The sequence below is a fragment of the Echinops telfairi genome, unplaced genomic scaffold (assembly GCF_000313985.2).
Source record: "Echinops telfairi isolate 266 unplaced genomic scaffold, ASM31398v2 ScPeMD7_7407;HRSCAF=8445, whole genome shotgun sequence".
Taxonomy (NCBI): Eukaryota; Metazoa; Chordata; class Mammalia; order Afrosoricida; family Tenrecidae; genus Echinops; species Echinops telfairi.
The window spans coordinates 7188295-7215770 of NW_022111307.1; the positions used below are offsets into that span (position 1 = coordinate 7188295).

At 49.2% G+C, this 27476-nt stretch overlaps 1 protein-coding gene across 1 annotated transcript in view; it reads left to right on the plus strand.

The window, feature by feature from the left end:
- The window catches only part of CUNH3orf70 (chromosome unknown C3orf70 homolog), a gene marked incomplete at its 5' end in the record, with an annotated part of 77909 nt that extends 52891 nt beyond the window's left edge, over positions 1-25018 (plus strand). Inside the window, one exon of the mRNA XM_004713472.2 lies at positions 20780-25018. Coding sequence (XP_004713529.1) covers positions 20780-21336 — 557 coding nt within the window. The remainder of the gene's footprint in view (positions 1-20779) is intronic.
- Positions 25019-27476: the final 2458 nt, after the last annotated feature.

Below are 27476 nucleotides of genomic sequence, written 5' to 3' on the forward strand. Positions count from 1 at the left end.
GGCCCTTTGAGATCGTCAAGGAGTTCAGTATGGCTGGAGGAAGGGTACATCTGGGAAGAGAGGAGAGAATACTGGAGAGGTGGGCACGAGCAGGATCCTACAAGACTTTGTGCACTATTGCAAGGAATTTGGTTGACCATAAAGTGGTGGTGTGGCTGCCGTCAAGTTGGCTCTTAACTTACCATGACTCCATGCATAAGAGAATGGGATGGAATGCCCTGTCCATGGTCAATGCCGGAGATTGGACCATTTCTCCATAATAGACCTCAATCAATGCTCATGGATTATGGTGTCGAATCATCCTTTACCATGGGTGTCTGCCCATATCAGTTTTGTTTCATTTTTCCATGGATTTATGTGTGCTTATTATGTCCAGTCTACCTATCTGTCTCGGGTGGAAGCTCAGGGCCAAATGGCTACAGCCAAAGCAAGGCCGAATGAATGTGAACGGAAGGTGCTGGGCAGGGTCTCCAGGGTTATCTTGTCTGCTGGATGGCAGCCGTTGATGGGCATTGGAAGTACTTTGGAAGCTTAAAAAAATTCCTACCAAGCACCATCTTGGATCATTTAAAAGGGAATCTTGTGGAGTAGAACCTGGTCATTACTATTTTGTAAAAAGACCTTCAGAGGGTTTTGCAGCACAACCAAGGTTAAGAATCACTTATCTAGCGTAACCTCGTTTTATGTACACATATTGAATCCCAAGAGTTTGGGTGACTTGCCTAAGGTTGTAGTTAGTGAAAGATGAGAATCTGATATTCTGCCTCAGAGTTTGGCCAACAGATGTGGCTTTTAACATTAACTGTTACATTAGCTGAGTAAAGCATTAAGCATTACGATCACTTCATGATCTCTAAAAATGAAAGGGTTGCATGAGATCATGTCCATGGATTCTTTGAGGAATACCAGCCTATGCCTGGATAGTTTCAAATCCGTGGCCAGCTGTCACTTGGTCATCCTGTGGTGGCCTGTGCATGGATGTGATGCTGGAAGCTAAGCCCATTCATATTTCAAATATCAGCAGGGTTACCCATGCTGGACAGGCTGTCATGGGGCTTCCAGAATAAGATAGGAAGACACGTTCGGAGACCCACTTCTGAAAGTTAGCCAGTGGAAGAATCACACGAGAAAATTGTCCGGTAATTGTGATGTAGGATGAAGCCCCTACGTCCGAAGGCACTGCACACTAGCTGCGACCATGGACACTGTCATGCCAACAGTTGTGAAGACTGGGCATCTAAGAACACAGGGTTGAAATGAGTCGGAGCCAACTCGGTGTCAACTAAGGACAACACTGGTCAATGGCAGCTGGCAACAAGTTTCATGTACTGTTGCTGGGTGCCGGCCAGTAGATTCGGACTGATGTGACACCTTAGAACAGAGAAGAACTGCCCCGTTGGGTTTTCTAGGTTGTGGTCTTTGTACAAAGAGATCGCCAGGTCTGTCTTCTGCAACCGTGCTGCGTGGGTTTGAACCACCAACTTCTTATTAGCAACAGAACACTTCCATTGCGCCGCTAGGGGGCTTTCGTTTCAGGTATAAGGTTTATTTTTTATTAGATAGGCTAACTGCAAGGAATCTTGGTGGCTTAGTGGGTTATGCACTGGGCTGCTAACCGAAAGGTAAGCAGTTCGTATCCACCAGCTGCATTGTGGGAGGAAGATGAGGGTTTCTACTCCCATAAAGATACAGTCTTGGAAGCCCACAGGGGTAGTGCTAGCCTGTCCTGCGGGGTCGCTGTGAGTCGGCATCAACTCCATGGCAGGGAGGGATTTTGTTGTTATTGGGAGAGGGCTAACTATTGTTTAAAGTTTTTATTAACAATCCACTAGAGAGCAGATGTTGTGCTTTTAATATCTATAACATATACAATATATATGCTTAATATCTATAAAATGCCTTTCTGTATGTTAACTAATTGTCACAGAAATATGTTAAGATAGGTTTCTGATGACGAACCTGTAAGGTGATAATTGTATAGCTGAACTTGGGCAGATTGCTTTACTGAGCTACTGTGGAAGTAGCCTCAAAGGGTGATCGTGCTTCTCGGATATGTCAAAGTCTGAATTATTTCAAATATCTGCATAATTACCTGAGTTCATTAAATTTGATCTTTATATTTGCCAATATGTAAGGAAAACACGAGACAAAACTATTCCATCCTGGTAACATATAATATATAAAATAAAATGCAGTATACTATATATGATAAACATAATAATAGGCCCTACCCTTATACCCAGATCAACCTAGGAAATATTATTTAAAATCTAATTGCTATTTTAAATGACTGTCGTTTCTAGCTGTCAGAGCAGGGCCTCCTGTAGCTCTTCCTTTCCCACATCACATAGCATTGTCTTTGGCATTTAGTAAATATTGGCTGCCTTAGTTACTGCTCTGTTCTTTGGTACTAATAACCCACAGTTTATTTTCCCATATGTATCACAACTGGTACTATCTGTCCGTGAATTATAATGGACACTCACTAAGACCGATGAATAGGGTTATTTCAATAAACATTTCTTTTAGTATTATTTATAGACACATTTATGCTTCTCCATGATTTTATGACTGGGTAAGGATTTTTTTCAAACATTTTCTCCCTGAATAAACCTCTGATAAGGCAAGAACCAGTATACTGACATTTTGAGCCATGTTTGAATGAAAGGTAGTCCTTTTAAAGTAAACTAATGTGTCTTTCAACTTCTGCGTTATGGTTCTATCAAAAAGGTATGGCCCAGTTCTTGAGAAGAAGTCTCTCATGTTATAGCACCATGGACTCTCCACCTGCTGTAGACCCGGAGGACAACACTCATTCAGTTCTCTGTTTGTGAGTATGTTAGAGGACAAGTGTGGTTGTGGAGTACCAATATTAAATATAACTCAACATGCTCTCTGGCTCAGATTGGCAAAAAAGAGCTTACTGAATTTGCAGGATCCCCTATTTTTAAAAAGTACCATGAAAAGATACTTGAAATAATTCAGACATGCAAAATTCGGCATATTGTGAAAAAATACACTTGGTAAGAAGTCAAAATAGAGGTGACCTCTCGCAGTGGTGGGGAGGGGACGAGATCGGGGGATGAAGGTACACAGAGACTTCAGTTGTACGGATAGTTCTATTTTGTCCATGGGCCAATAGGTGCGTAGGAGTTTATTATCCTGTTATTCTTTATGTTAGATAGAAAGATTTCACTATAATTTTTCAGTGTTCAGAGCAAAGTAGATGAGTGTATGGTTGAATATCCAATCAGCGAAAGTGTAAACTTGTCACCTCTTGGGGGCTACTGATTGCCTCATACCCGTGTGGAAGTCAGATATCAAGTCAGGAAGACCAGAGAAGAGTCGATGCATTTGAACTGTGTGCTGGAGAAGACGGTCGGAGGTACCATGGACTGCCAGAAAGACACATACGTCTGTCTTGGAAGCACAGCCAGGATGCTCCTTGGAGGCAAGGACGGCGAGACTGCGTCTCCGCACTTTGGACATGTTGTCAGGAGAGACCAGCCCCCGGAGCAGGCCGTCACGTGTGACAAAGCAGAGAGGCCGCGCAAAGGAGGCGGGCCCTCAGCGCTATGGGTGAGCACAGTGACTGGGACCGCGGGCTCAACGAGAAGCACAGCTGTGAGGGCGCAGCACCGGTGGCGCTTTGCTCTGCTGTGCACAGGTTGCTGAGAGCCGGAAGTAGGTTCTGTGAGTGAGTACCCTGAATGACCTGGGGAGTACTACTGGGAGGTCTGACTGCACGGACGTACTCACAGCACTTGCTCTTTGCACTTCAAGACATTATGATTTAGTCGATTTGTCTTAGGGTTTAACATCAGTGTTTGGAGTCGGGTTAACCAGCGCAGTCATGATACTCAGTAACCACGGGAAGCTAGGGCTTCCTTCTCCCAGAAGCACAGAATCTACCACCACACGAGCGATATCCTTTCCTCTAACCAATGACCATCTTGGCTGCTGCTGTGAACATTCTGTGTTTTGATCTAGTTGAGAGACAGGTATACACTGCCTTACCCACTTCTAACATTGCATAAAGATCCTTTAAAAAAATTAAAGGGACCTCAATTGTTAATTCCTCAAATTAAAGGCCCTTTGCTTCAAAGGGAGGCTAGTTTAAAGCAAACGTAAGACGCTTCCTGCTGGCCCCGCAGTGATCTGGAGAATCGCTGACCCTTGAATCAGCGGTGTGGGAATGGAACTGTGTGAAGCACCGGCCTCTTCCTGGTCGTCCGGTTATCTCCCCGGTGTCTTTCATGATAGCGTCTTTCTGCACAGGGCTCACGTTGAAGGAGGGATACCTGGTCTGAGGCCTCACATCGGAGCTCATGACAGGGTAGCTGGCATCTCTCGCTCAAGGAACCAGAGGCTTCCCAGGGCCGCCTCTGTCCCTGGTGGCTGGGTGTGGGGGCTGAGTGATAATGGCTCCCTGAAGACCCTGGACCTGAGTTCAGGCCTGCTGGGAAGGCATGAGGGGCAAGGGGCTTCCAAACAATAGCATAAAGGTTGGTAGAACAATTATGTTTTAATTCCATTTTTCCACGAGCTTTGTGAGGTCCTTTGTGAATTAAGTCTCTTTGGTATCTTCTCTGGCATGTCGTTTACCTGAGGCAAGAGAGGACTCAAAGTCAAGGGTCCCCTGGGTGCTCCCCAAGGACAGTCCCGTGGAGGCAGCTCAGGAGTGTGTGACTGCGCGTGGGTGCTTCCAGGCTGACTGGGGGTGGGGATGGGGGTGGGCTTAGTCTTAAAAGTGACGAAGGAATGGCTCTGCCTCCCACCACACTCTCAGCTAGTTTCTTTCATGCGCCGCACATGGTTGGGTTTTCACGGAAGTGAACAGGTTACAAGGCAGCTGAGATGCTCCGGATGCAGTTGTTGAGTCAGGACATGTACCGAGTTCCTTTAGGGCTGCTAACAAAGGCCCAGAGGACATGCCATACTGCTGGACGCCTCAACCCAAAGCACTCAGCATCTGCCCCGCGGTTTAACCAACCCAGCTCCCGAATGAAGGGCCCACAAGCCAGTCTCCTGCTCCAAAGCTCTCAGCTTCACTTGCTCCTTGGGCCGCGAAGCCCACCACTCTTCTCGCGCTCTGGCTCTTTCCCGGCTGCTGCGGCTCCTCTGCTGCTTCTCAGGTGTCACAGGTGTCTGTCTCCTGGATCAAGGAGGCTCAGTACACAGGTATATTGGGGTCTAAGAGAGGGGCTCTACTCCTGCTTCTTTCTGGAAGTGAGACTCCATGGTTCACTGTACCCAGCAGGATGGCAGCCACAAGGAGTCCCGTTAACAAGCACTCACAACGGAATCCTATCAGTATCTTCTGCCGCCTTCTCACCCAGACCCATCAGAAAAGGTTGTTTGGTGGCAGTTACGGAGACTCTGACTAGCGGAGTCATAAATAATTTACTGTAGTGCAATACTAGATACATTTGGTGTTAAGATGTTGTTTGAAGTAAATTCTTCTGGGGGGAGGGGTTAAACAACATCTTAACACCAAATTTATGTAGTAATGCACTTCAGAGGCCAGCACTGAAGCTACAGCTCAGGGAGAGGGACGTCTGATCAGAGGACAGAGGAGCAACTGAAGGGGAAGGGAGAGAAAGTAGAGCACATCCTGGCCCACCAAGCCCTGAGGACGATGTTCCTGCTCAGAGCAGCCAATGCACAGAGAGGGCCATAGGGTCAAACCCACTATGAGACATGACAAAAAATCATATCATTGAGAATGAGGGGCAGTGCGGAATGGGGACCCAAAGCCCATCTGTAGGCAACTGGACATCCCCTTACAGAAGGGTCGCAGGGAGGAGATGAGCCAGTCAGGGTGCAGTGTAGCAACGATGAAATATACAACTTTCCTCCAGTTCTTTAATGCTTCCTCCCCACCCCCACTATCATGACCCCAATTCTACCTTACAAATCCAGCTAGACCAGAGCATGTACACGGGTACAGATAAGAGCTGGAAACACAGGGAATCTAGGACAGATGAACTCTTCAGGACCAATAATGAGAGTAACCATACCAAGAGGTTAAGGGGAAGGTGGTGGTAGAAAGGGGGAACTGATCACAATGATCTACGTATAACCCCCTCCCAGGGGGACAGACAACAGAAGAATGAGTTAAGGGAGATGTCAGACAGTGTGCAACATGACAAAACAATAATAATTTATAAGTTATCAAGGGTTCATTTGGGAGGGGGGTGGGGAGGGAGGGGGGAAATGAGCTGATGCCAAGAGCTCCAGTAGAAAGAAAACATTTTGAGAATGATGATGGCAATAACTGTACAAATGTGCTTGACACGATGGATGGATGGATGGATGCATGGCTGGTGATGAGTTGTATGAGCCCCCAATAAAATTATTTTTTAAAAAGATGATGTTTAAAACTACATATATTTTCTCCATGGGGTTCTGATAGAACACCTGGCTGCACGGGGCTGCTCACTGCACAGCCAGCAGTCGGCACTCCCAGGTTTTCTGTGGGAGAAAGGGGTGGCCATTAGCTCCCGCCCAGACCTACAGTCTCAGAGACCCCATTTGGCAGTCCTCTCTTCTCTAGGGGTGCTGTGAGTGAGAACGGCCTTGATGGCAGTGGCTTTGGCTTGGGGTTTTGAGACGTCAGTACTTGGGCCTCACTCCCACCCCCTCCAATTGAGAATCGGTGGTTGGAAGTTCAAGTCCCCTTGATAGGCCTTGGAAGAAGGACCTGGTACTGGACCTCGGCAAAGCTTGTCCGGAGCACAGCTCCAGTCTGGGACGCATGGGAGCCCCGAGCCTGGATTCCCTTGATGCCAATGGGCTGCCCACTGTCCGAGGTGACAGCACGGCCTCCCGTACTGCTTTCCCTCCTATCACGCTGTCCCTTGAGCTCTCTCTGTTCAGGTACACATTCCAGCTGCTTGTTAGGTATCCCTGGAGCCAGCCCCACACCGGCAAGTGGATATCCCTCAGGATTCCCAAATCCAACATGAATCAGGCTGTGCCCATCAGCTCCCCCTCTTCCGAACCCACTTCTCTTAGAGTTCTTTTACACAAATTTCTGCGATCAGTGTTAAGAGTCTTGGCCTATGTGGTCGCCCCAATCATGCCAGCAAACATGTATCACCCCAAACATTTGTCCTCCTTGTAGTGCCTGCCTGCCATCCCTCCCTCTGCCGTGTGGTCCCCTTCCACTCACACCCCAGCGACAACCCTGCAGACAAGGCTTTAAACTGGTTCATTCTCCTCTCCCCTCACTGAGAAACTTGCACGATCACACTGGATATACTGACTACGAGCGTACATTTTAACAAGGCGTAGATGTATTAATTCCCCTTATTACATGGAACTTCCTGGGGATATAGCAGAGCCAGTCTGAGTCTTCTGAGCCAGGGTTGGCGTGTGGGCCCCGTCTGACCTGCTGCTTGTAAGTCCAGCTTTATGAGAACATCATGTCTGCCCACTTCTACACTGTCCGTGGCTGCTGCCATTCGACAGTGGCAGAGCTGATGGCTTGAGACAGACATCTTACGACATGCTGCGCTTAAAATACTGACTATCTGACCTTTTGCTGATAGTTGTTGTGTTACGTAAATTGAAGTATACACACGGAGTACTCATTTTTTTGCCTTCTTTCCCTCTGCATAACTATGTTTTGGTTTGTTACTCCCTATCTCAGTAGTGCCCCTTCCTTGTTGAGTGGCGCCGGTCGTAGTTATAATGTGCTGTAACAGAAATCCCACAATGGATGACTGCACACTCAGAAATGGACTCTGCCGCAGGTCGGGAAGCTAGACGTTCGACTTCAGGGCGCCAGCTCTGGGGAAAGCTTGTTCTCTGTCAGCTCGGGGAGAAAGCCCTTGTCTCCTGTCTACAGCGGTGGGCTCTGTCTTGGCATTGGTGTTGCCCTAGGTCTAGCATGTTTCAGCACAGGGGCCTTGGGTCCAAAGGACACACTCCATTCCTGGCTCTGTTTTGGGTGGCAGTATGTTTCTTCTCTCTCAGTTTTCTCTCTCGTAAGATGAAAAGTGATGCAGGCCAGTCCTCAAAAGCACGCCTCTCATGTCAGATAAAGGTGGTGGCCCAAGTAAGAGTGTTGAATTCCACACTAATCCTCTTACAACTGATTGGTTGATCACACCAGATCACACCATGGGGATCATTACTTCAATATGGAACTGCCACATTACATCATTGCCTAAGTGTCAAGCCACCAAGAATTGTGGCCCAGCCAGGTTGACACACAGTTTTGGTGTGGCAGAGTTGAATCCATGACAAGTCCTGTTGCTTTGTGTGTTTATGTTTTCCCCTGCTGGTAGACATTCGTATTGTCCCTGGGTGCTGGCTGGTATAAATAAGGCTGCACTGAGCACTGACGGATGAGTCTGTGTAGTGTTGGCATCTGTGATCGCAGCTGTCTGTTTAAGTTGTGGGTTTGTACCATTGTATGAAGTTTCTGGCTCTTTCAAACTTACTAGCACTTGATGTGGCTCGTCTTTTAAACATGCACAGTTGGCATCAACTTGATGGCAGTGGGTTTTAGGTTAGGAATATAGGAATGCACGTGGTTTTAATTAGGAATATAGGTATGTAATAATGTGGTTTAATTTGCATTTCCCTAATGACTAATAACGTTGAGCATCATTTTACACTCTACTTGCTCACTGTGTATCTTATTTGATGAAGCGTCTTTCCAAATCTTTGGCCCATGTAAAAAAAAACTGGGTTGCCAATTTCCTTATGTTTCTGAGCCTGGAGAGCTCTTACTTGTCCTTTGCTAGCCCCTCTCCCCACTGAGCTCATTCTTTCGTGCTCAGAACTGAACTTTGCGAAGAGCAGAGGTGTTCCCTTGATCACACCGGCCGTCCTTTCCTAGTGCTGCTGTGACGAGCGGTGGCTTTAAAGAGCAGAGATGCGTTTCTCTACAGGTCTGGAGGCTGGAGTCCAAATCAAGGTCTTGGAGAGGGTCCTGTCTCGTCCAGAGCCCTGAGAGGTCCTGGTTCCTGGTGTTGGTCAGGCATGGATCAACTTTCCTATCTTTCCTTTTTCTACATATTTGTATCCCCTTGTTCCTACACCATTGTGTGGGTGGTGCTGGAAAGACTCTCATTTCTCCACCAAATCGCCTTCCTGTATTCACCCAAATCCAGTTATTCATACAGATGTGAGTCTGTTTGTGGCCTTTAATTTTGCCCCATTGATTAGTTGTGTGTCTCAATGCCAGACCCACACTGTGTTTTGATGACTATAGTTTTAAAATAAGCCTAGCAATCAGGTAATGTTATCCCTCCAAATGTGATCTTATGTATTGTCACAGCTGGGATGGAATTACATGAAGAATCATGTCAGAACAATTTATATTGTAAAATAAGAATAAAGAAATAGAAACAGTGACTAAGGCAAGTGGGAAGAGAAGCATGCTAACAATATTTACTAGAAAACCGGATGCAGGTATCTGGAGAAAACAGCCCATGGTGCATGTGAATGTTATCATTTTGTTACAGAGGAGTTGAATGTAATCCATTGTCTGACTGTCTAATGTAATCAATTAAGGGAGACAGCAGTCGGGGTAAGATATGAAAATAATAATTATAATTTATCCAGGGGTCATGAAGGTGAGGGGGTGGAGGGAGAGATCAAAGAGGAGCTGATACCAAGGGCTCAAATAGAAAGTAAATGTTTAGAAAATAATGATGGCAACATATGTACAAATGTATTTGATACAACTGATATATGGATTGTATAAGAGCTTTGAGTCCCCAATAAAATTACCATAAAAAATATAGAGAGAGACTTCAAAAACGGTGGGAAAATGCTATTATCTTTTCATTCCATTTTTCCAAGAACTTCTTGAAGCCCCTCCCCCTTGGGGTAGCATCTGCATGCTTGCCCTTCGGGGTGGGGCGGGCTGGGGCTTCTTGGTCTGAGGGACAATTGCGGACAGGACTGAGTCCTCTGAGGTGTTCCCATCAAGACTGTGGTAATTGTCTTGCCATTCGTGGAAGCCAGAGTTGGACATGTTGTACACGGGGCCTGACACTATCTTGTCGTTATTACAGGTAAAAGGAGGCCCATCCGCAGGAAAAAAGAATCCCTTTTAAATTCATTCCTGCAGGCCGTACACTCGGTACAAAATGCGTCTTTTTTCCCTCTCTGGGCTCATAAAAATGTTTACTGTGGAGAAAGTGGCTTCCTCTACCTCATCTTGTCATCCTTGGGGGTTTTATGGGAAAACCAATAGATTTTCTTGAGTTCTTGGCATTAATCAATGGACGCTGGAGCTGCTTGTGTTGAATAGAATGTGCTCTGCTGGCATGGCAGACGGACGCGGTAAAAGCCTCATTAATCTCTGTGTTTGAAAGTGTCAGGGATCTCACCTGCCAAGGAGTCGCAAAGATCCTGTTTGGTTTTTTATTAGCAACTTTGGGGTTGTTTTTCATTCCTTAATTGGGGTACCTCTTTCTTGAACAGCTGGGGGCCTTTTTGAGCCCGACTTCTGCCCAATTAGACCATTCCCAGGATGCTTGTGGGCACCCAGATCCGCTCGGGCCATCCGGAGCACCTGCTTGGGGCAGGTTTCTTCCTTGCTCCGGGCTGGCTGCCTTGGGGGAGGTTTTTGGTCACAGCCTGCAGGCCTGGGGCTTTGGTTCTCTTTCAGAATGATACTTGTGGTGTGGGGTCTTTTTTTCGCCTGTATTGTTTTCAAGGAATGGACAATGTGGTTATGAAAAACCAAACCTTCTGTCAGACCCGTGAAAGTCTCTTTTGACCTTGAAGGTGTGTATCGTTTTACCTATTCTCCCTGGAGTATCAGTAGGCTCAAACCAACCCGACAGGTGCTGTGGGCATGCACTCCCCGATTCCCCCTCCGTGGAGACCCACCGCTGTAGAGCTCCCCTGGTGCCCATCCCAATGGCGAAGCCTTGGCTTTGCTTTACCTGCTTCTTCAGTTTGGTCTAGAACTTCTCATTTGAGACGGGCTATCTCTTCTTTAACGGTGGATTCTGCCTTTTATACTCCACATGCTTTACAGGGCGGAGCGCGTCCTCCCCACCCCTCCGCACGGTTTCCTTCAGAGCTGTTTTATTCCAGAGGGGAAAGGAGCAACCACCTGGACTCGGCCAGCCACCCGGCCACTGCGCTCTGCTCTCCTTCGGGAAGCTCCTCCCGGCGTTCCTGGCCACGGAGGCCGCATTTTCTCACTCTGGAATTAAGATGAACATATGTTGGTCTGTGATGGAGGCTTGATTCATTGGTTGTGTGTGTGTGTGTGTGTGTGTGTTAAAGGAAAGCACTTTACATCAATCGCAGTGGATGCCGTTCCTTTGGGGAAGGTTGATCAAGTGCAATCAAGGTTGTTTCTTTGAGGCTGACAGTGCACACGGAGCACTCTGTTAGAAGTGAAGCAAGGCCAGGAAGAGAGGTGCACAGACGTGGAGGCACCCCGCACCCAGACACGGCACGCTGGGTTCATGTTGCAAGAAGACAGGGAGGTTTTTTGGGTGGGTGTCCACAGATAGGACAAAAGCAGTCTAAAAGGCGGCTGTGGAGCCAGACTCCTTAACACGTTCAGTCTCGTCTCCAGTCTGCTGGGACTCGAACCAGGGCATTCTTCCCGGATCGAGCCTTGCAAACATCTTTCAGCAGACGGTTCTGAATTGCTTGTTAGAGCTAAAATCTTGATTCTTGCTCCTTTTGAGTGATTAGCTGTTAAATTTTTACAACAAATTGAATTGTCCTTTCCGGCAGGGATTTTAGGCCAGGCTGCAGTTTGATTCAAAATGGTGTCTGATTTAATCTGGGGCAGCCATTTTAGCTTGCCAAGGGTCTCAGTTCCCGTCTTCACTACACAGCATTCATTACTGTTCTAGAAGTATTCACCTAGCAAAGGTAGTGGTCTTTAGAGAAATACGTCTTATTCTGCATTCTTCCAAGTCCTGCTCTTCTAGTAATATTAAACTTAAATGTGAAAATTAGATACTAAATTTTCATTTTTAAATATCTAAAGGACTTTTAGCAATTATGTAAAATTTACTGTCTCTTCGTGTAGAGTCCAAGTTGCTAAGTTACTTGCTAATTTCTTAGTACTTTTACGTTTTTCCGTAGACAGATCACAACAGTACCTCCTCCACAGAATCTTACACCTTGACCTTGGCTCTGGAGTCAGCCTGTGAGATACAGGGAAACTCCCCCGTGCCTCAGTGCAGACACTACCCACGAGGAAGGTGATCTCCTTCCAGAGGAGAGAGTGGAGCTGCGCCCACACGTAGCAGAGCCCTTCTCTGGCTTGCCCCCAGCTGGACCTATCAGCTATGGAAGGTGAAGGCACTCAGCCTCCAGTAATGTGGGCGTGGAGGGAACCTGGTGGACAGGGAAGATGATGGCCAGGCCAGGCCAAGACCTCAGGACCAGCAGGGGGCCATATCACGAGTCTTTCTGGGTGTGTGGTTTTGGCAGAGCCGCCCCAGACAGCTTTAGCCCCTCACTGCTCCCCACCAGCAGCAGCCCTTTCTCCTGCAGGCTCCTCCAGCGCCCTCCCCTCAGGAAGCTGCTCTTCACGGTCACCTTCAGGCTGCTGCCCAGGGGGCGAAGCAGGCCCTAAAGGGAGCTTGTGGAGCTGATAAACCAGGCCTTTGGTGCCAGCTGTGGCTCGAAGCCCTCCATAGGTTTTACCACGACCCTGCTTGTGTCACAAAGTGGCAATCCAGGAATGAAGCTCCAAGCTGAATTCTGTGCCATCACTTGCGCCTCCCTGGCACCATTCAGGAGTAGTGCAATGGACAGTGAAGTGTGGACACTGTTTAGCTGGTCAATACAGCCCACATTTGTTATTTTTACCCCAGGATTTCCCCCCATGGCACTGATTTTAAGACCACAGATCCAAGAGAAATAAGAGATAATTATTCGAATTTATTGGTGGCGTAGTGCGGAGCTGTTGGGCTGCTAACGGCAAGGTCAGTAGTTCGACTCCACCAGCTGCTCTATGGAAGAGAGCTGAGGCTCCCATAAAGATTTACAGTCTTGAAAACCCACAGGGGCAGTTCCACCCTGTCCTATAGGGCTGCTGTGAGTTAGAATTCACTTGATGGCACTGAGATTGATTTGAGGAAAAAACATGATGAGTACGAGGGGTACCCACTAAAACTGGATTTTTTTTTTTTTTTTTTACCAAAGCTATGGTTTTAAATTTTCTAACGAAACAACTTTATCACCGTCAAAGTACTCTCCATTGCACTTAATATATTTGTTTAATTTGAGATTCCATTCTTGGAAACATTTTTCAAACATCTGTTTGGATGGCTGACAGCACCTCTCTCCTTTTTTTCTTCACCGATTCTATGTCGTTAAATTGCTGTCCTTTCATGTCCCTCTTCATTCATGGAAACAAAAAGAATTCGTACAGAATGAGGCCAGGTGAATCAGGTGCATGGGAGGCATGCTGTTCTTCGCCAAAAACTGATGCACTGAGATGGCTGCAGGAAGGTGCATTTTGTGGTGGCAAAACCAGTCCCCGCGGGGGGCCCCTGTCTGCCACAAATCAGGTCTGTTTTGTTGCATACTGTTTTGCAATCTTTTCAGAACCTCTAAATCAGTGGTTCTCAACCTTCCTAATGCCGTTTAATACCTCAACCTTCTTTAATACCGTTCCTCATGTTGTGGTGACCCCCCAACCATAAAATTATTTCCGTTGCTACTTCATCACTGTAATTTTGCTACAGTAATGAATCAGGTGACCTCTGTGAAAGGGTCGTTCGACACCTCCCCAAGGGGTCGCGACCCACAGGTTGAGAACCACTGTTCTAAATAGAAAGCTTGATTAACAGTCTGACAAGGTAGAATGAACTCCAAATGCCATACAACTCAACATTTGTCTGTTCAGGAAGCTGGCACATCAAGAACAAGGTTTGTCATGAATCGACATTTCGCCTTTTATGAAATGAGAAAACCACTTGTACACTTGAGTTTCTCCCATAGAGCTGTCCTTGTAAGCTGTGTTCAACATCACAGCAGTTTCTGCGGCATTTTTCCCGAGCAGGAAACAAAATTTCACAGCCCCATGCTGTTCTCTTAAATTGGTCATCACAAAAAATGAGGTTCGAACGAAACTACTTTTACAAAAAAAATTCACTGTGACCAGAGAGAACCTTACCAGTGATGCCACTGGGCACACTAACTCTTAGCAAGTTGCTAGATAGCTCACTTAGCAGCAAAAACACAAACTGTGAAAGCTCCTCCCAGCAGAGCTGTTTTCCTTTTGGGGGGGTTAATATGCCCCCCACCCTGTGTATATTTTCTTTAATTTTGTAGGAGAATATAAATTCATGGATATTTGTGTTAAATGATTTTGATTTTAAGTGACATCTCACCGATATTTAGAATTGTTTCATTTCTGTTTTGACTGATGATTAAAAAATGAAGTTTCAGAATGCCATTGGATGTTTAAAAAAGAGGTTTTTGGATAATGCATAGACGAGTTCCCCCCCACCCCAAAATGACCTTAAGCAGAGGTACATAGTTTTCAAATTCCATGACTGTTTACTGAGCCCCTCAGCCAGCACTGCTCACTTGAGATGCCTCAAGATGGTCATTTTTTAGATCAGGTTGACTGGTTAGCATTCTTTTCTTGTGAGTGAATCCTTCATTCCCAGTTCAGTAGGAAAGTGTGGCAGATGTCTTAGACTGCTTGCTGTAGCTTTGGTCCGTCAGCATGTCTGCCCATTGAATTACTGGTTCCCGTCACCCGTGTGGGGTCTGCAGGACAGTCCAGCTGTGAAGTCCTGGATAGCACAACACTGCGCAGGCATTCTGGTTCCAGGCTCACCACATTTGCTGCATCGCACATTTCTTTGTCCGCAAAATGGATGCATTTTCCACACTGCCCAGTCTGGTGACTCAGCCCAGGGACCAGTGGTTTTGGCAGAGAAAGGCAGGAGGCTGGACCGGTCATGAGATCAAGGATCTGTGACCCCAAAGCCATGACTCGCCTGTTTGCACTGTCTTTAGCTCAGGAGAGGGGCTCCTGGGGCAGCCTCTTGCTCCTTGTGCAGGCCGTAGGTGAACTGTGAGCCACGTCCCGTTGTCTCCCACTCCCCCAGCCTGCCCCTCTCTGGCGGCCCTCCAGCACCGCACCTCACCTCACAGGCTCTGCATCGCCACGGGCTGCCTTGTCAGCAGCCATTATTTTCTTTCCAACATATGGTTTTCATGCTTCACGCCACCCCCAGTGACCCATTCTAGAGAGAGAGGGCTCCCCCAGCTCCCACTTTCTAACCAATTACTGAATTAAACCAGCTCTGCAGAACGGCTCCAGGTAGGTCAGCAGCACTTTCACGATTAAATGGAAAAAGAGAAGACGTATTTGCTGGGTGAAACCCCTAAATGCAGATCCCAAGAGCATTCCCATTTCTATACCACCCCCCACCCCCACACACACCACACCACACACCCCTGGCCCACCTTATTTCAATCAGACGCCCCTGCCCACCTCCAAATGCCTGTTGTCTACAGGTTCAAGCTTCCATTGTACCCATTGACTCTGCAGCAGGTCCCCTTCTGTGTCTGACCTCAGGGTGATGCTGCCCCCAGAGGACGGAGTGAGACCGGTCTGCTGGTCTCAGTCACAGGAGAGCCCCTGCTCCAGCCAGCCACACTCTGCTACCACTGTAGTTTTGCACCAGGCCCGCCACTGCCTTGTCTCCTAGCTGGGCTCCAGTTGATGCTCCTGCTCCGCCTGGCACCTTCTCCAGCCTGGCAGGTTGCTGGGTGGAACTTTCTTCTGCTCCTCTAGCCCGTATCTTTCGTCCTGGGCTCTACACCAGACCGCGTGTGATCCTGGCGGAGAAGTGCCAGCGTGTTTGTGGAAGTCTGTTCAGTGCTCCCCGTGAACTGTCTCTGCACCCAGACAGTGAGACGAGGAGGCTGGCATGGAAGCAGACAGAAAGGCCAGTCTGATGGGCTCACTTCTCTCCTTCACCCTGAGTGCTGACTGCTGCCTACAAGACTCCCGCCTTTATTGGGCTCTAGGGGGAAGCTTCCTATGCTGTCAGTCACAGTCCCATATGGAGTCTTGTAACCAAACATGGGGGTTGCAGAAATTTGCCAGCAGTAAAAGATTTCTGAATGACCCAAAATGAACGCAGAATCAGTCGCATAATGAATCCGAGGTGTTTCTGGCAGAACCAGCCCGTGTTAGAAACGTCTGCCACATGGGTGGCGAGGGGACAAAGGGTGAACAGGCCAGCCAGAGAGGTCATCTTCACGGCGCTCACAAGCCCCTCGGCTCCTGCTCTCGGCCCCCCACCCCCTTTTACTAATTAAGCTAAGCCACTGCTTGGGTTAAAGATGGTTTTAGGGGAGCCTCCTTCAGTTTCAGGTTGAAATGTCTCCTCAGGGCAGTCATTGCAGGGGTCAGCGAGCCTCGGGGATGCCAGAGTTTTACTTCTCATCACCGACTTGACTTTGGCCTCCTTGCCCTTTCTGCTTATCATTTTCATGGTTTGTATTGTTGTGTCATTTTTGTGTTGTGTGACTGCTGCCCTGTGCCCTCTCCTAGAGGACCCGTGGAAGGGCACAGGCCAGGGCACAGTCTGCTTTGTTTGCTGGTTGAACTCCGTGTCCTGGATTCACTGCCTGTCACGTAATCGAGGCCCAGTAAAGGATGTCTGACAATCAGAAGTAAGGCACTATGGAAGCAGGTCGAGGGCTTGAGAGAAGGGTTAGTCATGAAGGGTTAAGAAGGGTGGCCCATTGGGGAACCCAGAGGCTGGGGGCCATGTGGTCACAGGCCTGGCAGTCTGCCCACTGGCCATCCTGGTGGGGCCCCCGGAGCATCTGGGAGACCTCCAGGTAGTCTCTGCCTTCAGAATCAACAACAACAATGGAATGTTTAAGGGTACCTGCATGAAGTTAATGTTTTAATGGTGTTTTCTTGTTGAGGTCACTAACTCCTCCTTTCATCAAGGAAATGGGAATTTTGACCATGTTCGTAGTGTTTGCTCCTCTTTGGTTGTCTCAGTTCATTTGGCATCATGTCTCCGAGCGCCATCCTCCGGTGGCACGTGTCACCACTTCTGTTCTTCGCAGGGCAGGGTAATATTCCACCGGATGTGTGCACCACTCTTGGTTTACCCACGTAGCCAGTGATGGGTACTCAAATGGCTGCCATCCGTGGGCTGCTATGAAAAGTGCCGCACTGAACATTGGTGTACAACCTTTCCATCTCTGCTCTGAAGTGTTTGGGGTCTCGTGGACCACATTCTGGGACTGGAAGTGCAGGGTCGCCTGGTAGTTGCCCTGCTAGCTCCTTGAGGAACCACTGCATTATTTCCTGCAACAGCTCTACCATTGTGCATTCCTGCCAGCAGTGGCTAAGGCTCCCTCACATCTCCCGACACTTGCTGTTCCCTCATCTTTTTAAAGGAGCCCTGGTGGCATCGTGGTTCTTAGTTGGGCTGCTAACCGCAAGGTCAGCAGTTTGAAACTTCTAGCAGCTCCTCAAGAAAAAGATGGGGTTTGGGGGCTTTCTACTCTTGTAACAAGTTAACTCTCAGAAACCCACAGGGACAGATCTGTCTTGTCCCACAAGGTCATTATAAGTTGGCATCGACTTGATGTCAGTGAGCTTATTGTTTGTTTTTTGTATTTTTAAAAAAATCTAAGCTGTTCTGAAAGTGGGTGTGGCTTGCACCTATGTGGCTTTCATTTGAATCTCACTGAGGGCGAATGGCAGTCATGAGATGTCTCCCCCCACGTTTGGAGGCCATGTGACCATTCTCTTTGGCATAACGTCTATCAAACCCCTTGCTCATTTTTCTCTTGGGTTTTCTTTTCTTTAAGTTGTTGATGTTTTATATATGCATATACTTTGGGTATTAGATTCTTATCAGATATATAGTTCCCAAAGATATTATCCCAGCCAATAGCTTGTCTTTCTACTTTTAGTCTTTTGATGAGAAAAAAACAAAACACTTTAATTTTCATGAGATCCCATTTATTCAACTTGTCTTTGGCTGTTTGTGCATTTGTTGTATCAGAGCTGGGCCTGACAGGCGATCCTGCATTGTCTTCTAAGGATTTCATGGCTTTCTTTTTCACAGTTAGGTCGTCGATCCACTTTGAATCTGTCTTTGTGTATGGTGTGAGACAAAGATTCTATTTCATTTTTCTGCATGTGGAAATCCACTTTTTCTAGCACTCTGTATTGAAGAGACCCTTCTTTTCCAGCAATGGACTCGAGAACTGGACGGATTCTTGCATGCATGACTTCAAGGGGTCACTAACCCAGAGGGCTCTTGGGCCAGAATGAGTTTAACCAGCTTTCAGCAGTGAGCATTTCCTGAGTGCTTGCTGCCCTCAGCCTCCCGAACTCAATCACCTCCGGCCCACCTGCCAAGGAAAAGAATAGTCAAGGCCCAGCCCTGCCCTCTCTTTCCAAAAATCAGTCTGTCCCTGCACCCTACAAGGGTTTGTTTGTTTGTTTTTTTCCTTTCTGTGTTAGACAGGGTTCTCTAGAGAAACAAAACCAGGACACTTATGATTCTGTATACACACACACACACACACACACACACACACAGCAAGAAGGTATATAACAGCTAATTAGTTCACACAGCAGTACAGAGGGCTCAGTTCAACTCACTTCTATAAAACAGTTAATATGCTGGAAGTCCTTCAACTCACGAGGGCTGCTGGGCCCAATGTCAAGGAAGCAGACAGCAGAGTCTTCTGTAGAGCAATGCAGGCAGTCTGGCTAGACGCAGCAAACAGCAGGGCTGCTCACCAACAATGAGCCAGATGACAGGGTCCAACAGTCCCACACTCAAGCGATGCACACACCAGCAGCGTGGCAAAGCAGGTCTCAAAGGAACCTCAAGCTCTAGCAACGTGATCCATGGGTTGACTGTCCCACAGGTAGGGTAGTTCACAAGTTGAGGCAGAGAACTAGCTAAGGCAGCCGCACACTGGTCCGCTCACCAGAGAGCAAGAGAGAGGGAGGCAAGGCTCACTGAGCCATTTATCTCGTTGCCCTCCAATTAAACTGAGACCTTATTAGTTCCACATGTTCTTATTGGCCAGGTTGGCACAATAAATCTACCTATCACACTTCCCTTCAGTTTTTCATTTTGAAATCATTTGAGACATAAGGACTGGGTTGTCTTGTTTTGTTTCCTCAGCACTGGGGCAGCTTGGGGAGCCCTGGTGGTGTAGTGGTTACACATTGGGCTGAGATCCGCATGGTCGGCAGTATGAAACAAGTAATTTCTAGAGAAAGACTGGGCTTTCTACTCCTGTGAACAAACCACAGGCTCGGAAACCCACAGGGCATTGCCAGGAGTCAGTATTGATGGCAGTGAGCTTGGTGTTGATTGGGCAGCTTTGCTCAATGTAACGGGGAGGACAGAAAGAAGCAGGAGGAAATAGGCAGCTTAGTTTCTTAGAAACACCCAACAGTGTCTCCCAGCCCTGTGCCACTACCTCTCTCTGTGGCCTCTGATTGTGGGGTCCAGCCCCACAGCCAAACGGTCCTGCGGAGCGAGGTGCACAATGAAAGATGGCAAAGAAAGAAGACAGCGGAGTGCAGGGGACTCCGTTCTCTGGAGATTTGGAGGGGAGAAGAGTCTTGAGCGTATTAACAGTGGGTTCTGTAACTCTGGAGGCATGCAGGCCTCATGGTGCACATCCACATCAAACAAAAGGCAAGGTGCTAAGCTGGAGTATTCCAAGCCTGCAAGGGAGTCCCAGGCATGCAAGATCAAGACGAAGGGGCACAGAGAAGGGGTGTCCTTTAACTGCGTATGTGAGGAGCCAGGCCAGGCATCTGGAGGAGACAGCTTTATGTTAGCGTGTATGGGGGGTGGATGTGAGGTGCAGAAACGTCGTTCCAGGAATTTGTGCATGGAGGTGCTTTCCCTATCTCAGACAGTGGAGCCAGGCCTCTCACGAGGGATGGCGGGCCAAGCCTGTGGTCACGAGTGCACTTGCTTCCAGGTCCTCAGTCTCCCACACCCGATGAGCTGGCTTCCTGAGAGCTCATGGCACACCTTAGCCATTAAGAGTGACCAGGACTCTCTCATCAGGCCTCTGCCTGTTTCTCTGTCTCTCTCCCACCAGAAAGTTAGCAAGTGATGGTCTTCCATGATCCTGATAGCACATTCATGTGGGTCCTTCCTCTGTTAACATGCAGTGATCAAGGCTAGAAATGGGACGATAATGTGGCCATGTGTTATTTATTCCACTGTCTGGTTCTACCACACCACAACACGGACCGTCTTTCTTCTAGCATAATACTAAATTAGTTAGTTACCTGTAAAACAAGGGCAATCGGAGCCACCTAAGGATCCCTGGTGGCACAGTGGTTAAGTGCTTGGCTTCAAAAGGAAAGGCTGGTGGTTGATTCCACCAGCCGCTGCTGGGAGAGTGCTGTGGCAGTCTGTGACTCAAACGATGACAGCCAGGGAAGCCGCGGGCAGCTGTGCACTGCCCCAGAAGGTCGCTCACGGTCGGCAGAATCCAGCTGATGGCAGTGGGTTAGAAGCCTGCCCCCACCCCGCAGGTACATTATAAATGGAAGACGCATAAATGAAGATTCCTAAAGCGTGTTGCGCATCCCAGGTGCAAACTGTTAGATGCCAGCCGTTTTCAGCTGATGGGATCAATTTCGAAGGACTCTGGGATTCACTGATTCTGGGAGGTGGTGGTTGGGATCTTGGTGAGGGTGTTCTGAGCCCTAGGAGAGCAGTGGTCACCAGGGGGTGGCGGGGGCAGCCCGGCGCGACTTCAGGCGTGTTCTTTGTGCTCCCCACAGGCAAATACGTGTACCAGCCGATGACCCCGGTGGAGCAGCTCCCGAGCACCGAGATCCCCGCGCAGCCTCAGGAAGCCACCAACTCCATCCAGATCTCCGTCTCCCTCACGCAGCACTTTCTGAAGTTCGCGTCCGTCTTCCAGGCGCCCGTGCCCCCCGACGCCCCGAGGTACTGCACGATCTCAGACCTGTTCCTCGACAACTACCAGGTGAAGTGCATCAACGGGAAGATGTGCTACGTGCAGAAGCAGCCCGCGCTGCCCGCGCCGCCCCCGGGCGCCGAGGAGGGCTCTGCCCACGATGCCTTAATCTCCACCGAGAGCAGTTCGCCAAAAAGAGAGCCCTGCGCCTCCCCGTCGAGCTCGGAGGACTCGGGGATCAACGCGCTCGGGGCCCACTACGTGGAATCGTGCGACGAGGACACGGAAGAGGGGGCCGAGCTGAGCTCGGAGGAGGATTACAGCCCCGAGAGCAGCTGGGAGCCGGACGAGTGCACCCTCCTGTCCCCGTCGCAGTCGGACCTCGAGGTGATCGAGACCATAGAGACCACCGTGTGAGGCCCGGCCGCCGCTGCCCGTGCGGAGCCTTCCCCAGCCCCCTTCCAGTGCAGCGGCCATTGTCGTACCCCCGCCCCCAGCAGCTCCGCCGTGTGCCCGGCTCAGCTTCTCACCGGGGTTCCCTCTGTGTACCGACTGACTTTCTCTGTAGCAAAAGGCACCGCAAAGCGCTGTGAGCCAGCCTTAATTTCCCTGGGGTCGTGACAGGCGCTGCAGGGGACACTGCAGTGGGCGTGGGCCAGTCTGAGGGGCTCCCCAAGGTGGAGGCCCCGGCATGCCTGCTGGCCACCTCCATCTGTGTCAGCGCCCACTACCCCCTGCGGACACGCCCCTGCCCTCCTCCCACGCCTGCACTGGGCCCCAGGGAGGCCCAGCTGGAGCCAGCTCTGACCCCGGTTCCGCCCGGTGTCCACACGCCCTGCGGGAGCTAGCCCTTCATCCCCTAGAGATGGCTTCTTCCGTCGGGCTCAATCCATCTGTGGCAGAGCCTCCCTCTGCAGCCTGCTAACCACGGAAGAGAAGAGCCCCTGAAGGGGTGACACTGGCTATCAGGACCTAGGGGGAGAGGGGAGGGGCCCACGGGGATGCTGGTGCAGTATCCCAGCGCGCCCCTGCTTTTTTTAATTGTTCCTCCAATCTGGGGCAACATTTAGCAAGTTATATAGGTATTATATTTATGAGGCAGCCATGGCTAAAGACGTAAGAAATGAAAAATAATAGTTTTAGTTATTAGCATGGAAGTGCTAAAGCAAGCCGTCCTTTAGGGATTCGGAATGAATCTAATAGGTTTGATGAATTCTGCTTCATTTGGTTGTATGAAGCATTAGAATGACTTGGGTGAGAAATGGGGTAGGATTCCGTGTGATGCATGGGCTTGTATGCAAATGAAGAGCAGTTGAAACAGTTGGCTGCTGAGTCAGGAGAAACTCTTTTCTGTAAAATGCATCTGCTTCCCTATAGCAATCTTCATGGTCTTTGCACACAGTGTCTCTCTCACACACACAGAGTAGCTGCGAATTCCAAGTCCCTACCCAGCTCCATTCTGATCCTGTTCGTAATCTCTGTTTGCATCAGGCATTCCTGCTGGGAGTTGGTCACCTACCCTTTCCCCACACCTAACATCCGCGAGGCACCACTCCAAGTCCAGGAAAAGTGAAATAGGGCCTCTGGAAGCCAGCACTATCCAAATGTGCTCCCTGCCTCCCGGCCCAGCTCTTCCCTCTCCTCGGTCACCCCCGGCGGAGCGAGTGCCTGCCCTCCCTGCAGCCTCCCTCTGGCCCTCTCCAGCGCCTGTGGTTTACTAGGACTTCTTGCCAGGCTGAGGGGCCAGGACCAGCCATGGGGCGGAGTCGGCACTGGTAGTTGAAAGCCCTACAGGGATGAGAATGAAGCATCAAGGTCCCCCTCCCTGAGATGTAAAGGCTGAAAAGGCCCAACCCGCAGAAAAGGCCCAGGGTGGAAGGCCCAGGCCCAGGAGAGGGCAGGGGAGACTGCTGCAGGCCGGGGGCTTTCCCTTCCCGGGGCAGCTTCTCTGGTGCCAAGCTGAAGGCTGGCCTGGTCAGGCCTCTGCCTGTGAGCCAGTGAATCTATGGCCGGCAGGCGGGCGTGGGCCTGTGCAGACCACCTCCCTGAATCGCCCTGGGTGGGCACACTGAGGGCTGTCTTTCTCTGAACAGAGACCAGCCACTGAGGCGCCATTGCTGTGAAGGCACCTGCTCTCCCAGGCCTCACTCCTCCAACGAGGGCAAGGTTCAGATGCAACCTTTTCTCCAGAATACCTACGACATTTGCCTGGGTCCCTGTTTTTTAAAATTCTGAGCTGCCATTCCAATTAGCCACAGTTTTAATGGAACTTTCAGATTTAATAATGGTGGGTAAATATTTGCACAATCTCTTTATAATTAAAAGCTCACGAAGCTTCACTTACTACTATGTCTTTTATAGAGCTGCTCCGCTGTATTCTAAGTGTCAGATGCTCCTGGAGCTCAAAACAGCCTTTCCTGGGTAAGCACAAGCAGGAGATGGTTTCTGTCCTTGCACTTTCAATATCAGCAATCCTCGGAGAATCTTACGCACTGAACCAGTTGTTTCTCTGCTGCGCTGCAGAACTGGGGAGGACATGAGCAGCTATAGTGTCAACTGAAGCTCTACGCCTTTTCTGTCGTGTACTCTGGAAAAAAGTCTCTGTAATCCTCATGTTATACTGCTAACTTGTACAAACATATTTATGGGCACTTTAGAAAATGTTTAGACTGCCATGTGGACTGCAGGCACTGAACACAGGCATATTAAACAGCCTCTGATTAATGGTTGAACACGGAAAGCGGTGGAAGACTTACCATTTTGACTGGGGAGTGCTTGGTTCCGCATATGGAACCAAAGGTGGGCCAGTGGGGATAGATGCACCCCTTTCCGAGGCTTTTGAGGACACCTGACATTGCTCGCATGTTTCCAAAGTTTGTAGAAGAGCTATTAGGGAAGGCATACAAAACAAATCCTGTGTCAAATGTAGCTTTCTATTCCAGCCGAGATTAGAATTGACAACAGTTCCAAGCATGCCCTTAACTTTTCTAAGAAAGGATAATGCCGTTAACACGCATTTATGGTTTGTAACTATTTGGTACATTAAAAAATATGGCTTTCAGATCTAGCGGGGGGTGGTGTTGGGGATTTGCTGCTTTGTTTTATATTGTGGCTTTTAAGGTTTACATGTGAGGGAAATTCTCAAGGGGGCTTGCTTTCCAGGGAGGGAAAGCCTTCAGCCCAGTTAAGATACGAGACAAAGTATGACCAACCGAGCCAGTCTTCTTCCTGACATGCTTTTTGGGTTTGCCTAGGGTTTGATTTTATCTTTGGACTCCTGGTTTTCTTTATGAACCTCCGCTTTCTGGCCTATTTAATACATCGGGATTCCTTTGGGACTGATCATAACACTCTTTCCCACAAATTTAATTCTCTACTTGGGTAAGAGGAGGCAACAGATCATTGAGAAAGCTGTCAAAACACTCGTAAACACTACTGGGCCAAAAAGAAAGATAAAAACACAAATTCAATCATAAACACTACTGGGCAAAAAAGAAAGAAAAAAAACAAATTAAATCATTTATATAGTCACCTCTCGACTATTCCTATTTCTTGTTTGCACAATTTCACGGGCACGTCTTGGCTTCTTCCACGAGGAGAATGAGGTGTTCGCAGCTTTCTGCCGCGGCCTCCTCGGCGTTGAGCAGAGGGCGGGAGAGCTTGTCACCCAGGGACACTGTGCTGCTGTGAAGTACAAAGGCGCTACTCAAAATTAATTTAGGAAATTAGAGTTGTGTGCATCCCAGCCCTCTGTGATGACCATGGGTAATCGAGAGCCTTACACCGGAGCAGGGCCGCTCTGAAGGCCGGTCCTCGCGAGAGCCTACCTGCTGGCCTCCACACCGTCATCCACGCCATCATCACGCCACCATCCACGCGAGTCTGTGCACACTTTGCAGAGCCGTTCACACTTTGCACTCCTCACTGACTGCAGCTGTTTGTAAAACCTGCCTCTTTTCAAGTGTGAAGCACAATGTTGACTCTTCTGTAATTTCCTACAATTACCTTCTGTTTTCCTACAGACACTCAACCTTTGTGTATAACACTTTAGGAAAATACCTTGTAAAATAAATGTGTGTTTTGGTTTTTCCCCCTTTTATCCCGGCACAAATCTGATACTTTGAAGTGTGGAGTTTTTCACCCTCCCACCAGAGCGTGTCTGTCTGATGGCGATAACATTATATGAGCTAAAAAAGAGAGACCACATTTGCAAATGAACACTTTCTCGGGTGCTTTCTGTGGGCCAGGACCAAGGCAGCTTGTGTGCATCATCCCCTTGCAGAAGGGCCGTGGCGGTACGGGTGGCTGAGCGCTCTGCACTGCGCCCAGCGGGGGACAGACCAGGAGAGCTGCCTGTATGAAGACTAGAGGCAGGGGAACCCCACGAATCAGTTCCTTGGCCTGGAGTCACTGTGAATTAACAAGGACCTGCGTGCGCCACACCTCCAGCAGCGGCAGCTGGGAAGTCCCCGAGTAGCTCAAAGGACCCCTGGTGACAGTAGTTACAAGCTGGGCTGCAATCCTCAGGGTCAGCAGTTCAAAACCCCCAGCTGCTCTACAGGAGAAAGATGAGGCTCTACTCCCACAAGAGTTACAGCCTCAGAAGTCCACAGGGTTTCTACCTTGCCCTGAGTTGGAACAGACTTGACAGCAGTGAGTTTGGGTAGCTCAAATGGCCCAGTGCTGTACTCCTAGCCAAGAGGTTGATGCTTCAAACCCAGGTGGTGGCGACTGGGCCCATGCCCATTCCACCACAGCAGCTGACCCTGGTCTACATCTTGGGTGTGTTCTCGACAGCAGGCTGAGGAGTGAGCTTCACCTGCGAGCCTCGCCCTGTCCTGGGTCCCAGGTTTTGAACCCAGGAAAGGAAGCTTAAGACTTCATAGTTAATGCACTGAAGGGTTAATACCCCAGCTCCCCAGAATGCCTTTCCTCAGAACACAGCCAGTGAGGCCGTTGGTAGGTGCCTCCAGCCAGCTTGACACTGTGCACGGGGCACAGAATCACTGACCCGTCCCGTGCCATCCGCACCCGCATTGCTGACTGAAGCCATTGTTGCAGCCAGTGTCAGGCCACCATGTGGGGGGCTCTTCCTCTTTTCTCACTGCCCCTCTCCTTTACCAAGCATGCTGTCCTTCTCCAGGGATTGGTCTCTCCTGATAACATGGCCAAAGTACGTGAGATGAAATCTCACCATCCTCTATCTAAGGAACACGGGTTAGTGAGTGCATAACCCCTGACCCTGGGAAGCCGGAAACTCGCAGCCTGGAGTTGCCACCAGCCTGGAGCCTGACCATTTAGAATGAGGCAAGTCCCGATGGGTAAGCCGGGTTGTGATCTGCATCCAGGGGTCTTCCAGAACAATTGCTGAAGCTACCTAGAATAAATAAAGTATGGCTGGGTGCATTGAAAGCACAAAGGCCTAGTGTCGAAATAAAAAGGTACATTACAAGCAAATGACAATCTAAAGATAATTTGAGATTTCGTAAAATTTTAGGATGAATAGCAAAAATGATTTGTCTAATCTTCATGAGTTTCCTAGCGCTGGTTACAAAGTATTGCAAATGCGGTGACTTGTAAGGATGGAGACTGATTGTCTTTGTTCTGCAGGGCTGGCATCTCGGGCGTTGATGGGGCCAAGTTCTCTCTGAAGGCTCTGGGGGAGGGCCCTGCCTTGTCGCTCAGCTTCCAATGCCCTTGACTGTAGCTGCAGTGTAACTCCATTGTCATGTGGCGGTCCTGCGGCTGCCTGTCCCTGTGGGTCTCTACGCTAGGATTAGGAACTCTACCGTATTCCAGTGTGACTTCATGCAAACTGGAAACATTTCCAAAGACCCTATTTGTGCACCCATCCTTTAAACATGTCCTCCCTCTGGTAATGAACAATAAAAAGAGCAGATCAGGAAAGCCGGCACACCTACCTGCTCGTGTGAACTGAAATGAGGGCGGTGCAGGCCTGTCCTGTCCTCCAAAGGACCAGGGAAATGGGCTGCTTATCATCATGAGGGCCAAGCAATGCATTCGCAGAGCCCCCAGGGCGTCTGTCCATGAGTTCAGCTACTGGGCTAAAAGCCAGGGCCCAAGTGAGCACGGATTTTCTGCTGCAAGTCTTGCTCTGTGGCGAGCTCAGCTTCCTTCTCACAGCTCAAAGTGCCAGAGAAAACGAAATCAGAATTTCCCCACGACCTTTGTGAAGCCCACTTGGATCTTAACAGAAATGGCGGCTGAGAGAGGTTACGTGACTTGCCCGGTTGCTAAGTACCTGAATGGGATCTACTCAGATCTATATTCAAAGTTGGCCAATTAACTATGTTGCTGTATTTCTTTCTGTGGGTTTGGTAGCGTCAGTCCTTCCCTAAGAGCCTGCTCATCTCCGAGTGGACCTGTAAACTGGAGCAGCTGCATGACTGAAGTGAGGACCTCGGCCTGGGCGGTGGTGACTTCCTGTGGTGGCTGGCTCAGTGCCCTGGGACACGTGGGGGTGAGCAGCCCAGGGTGCTGGATGGAGGTGCCGTGGGAGCAGGCTGGGCCTCCGCAGCACCCCCACTGCAGCCAAC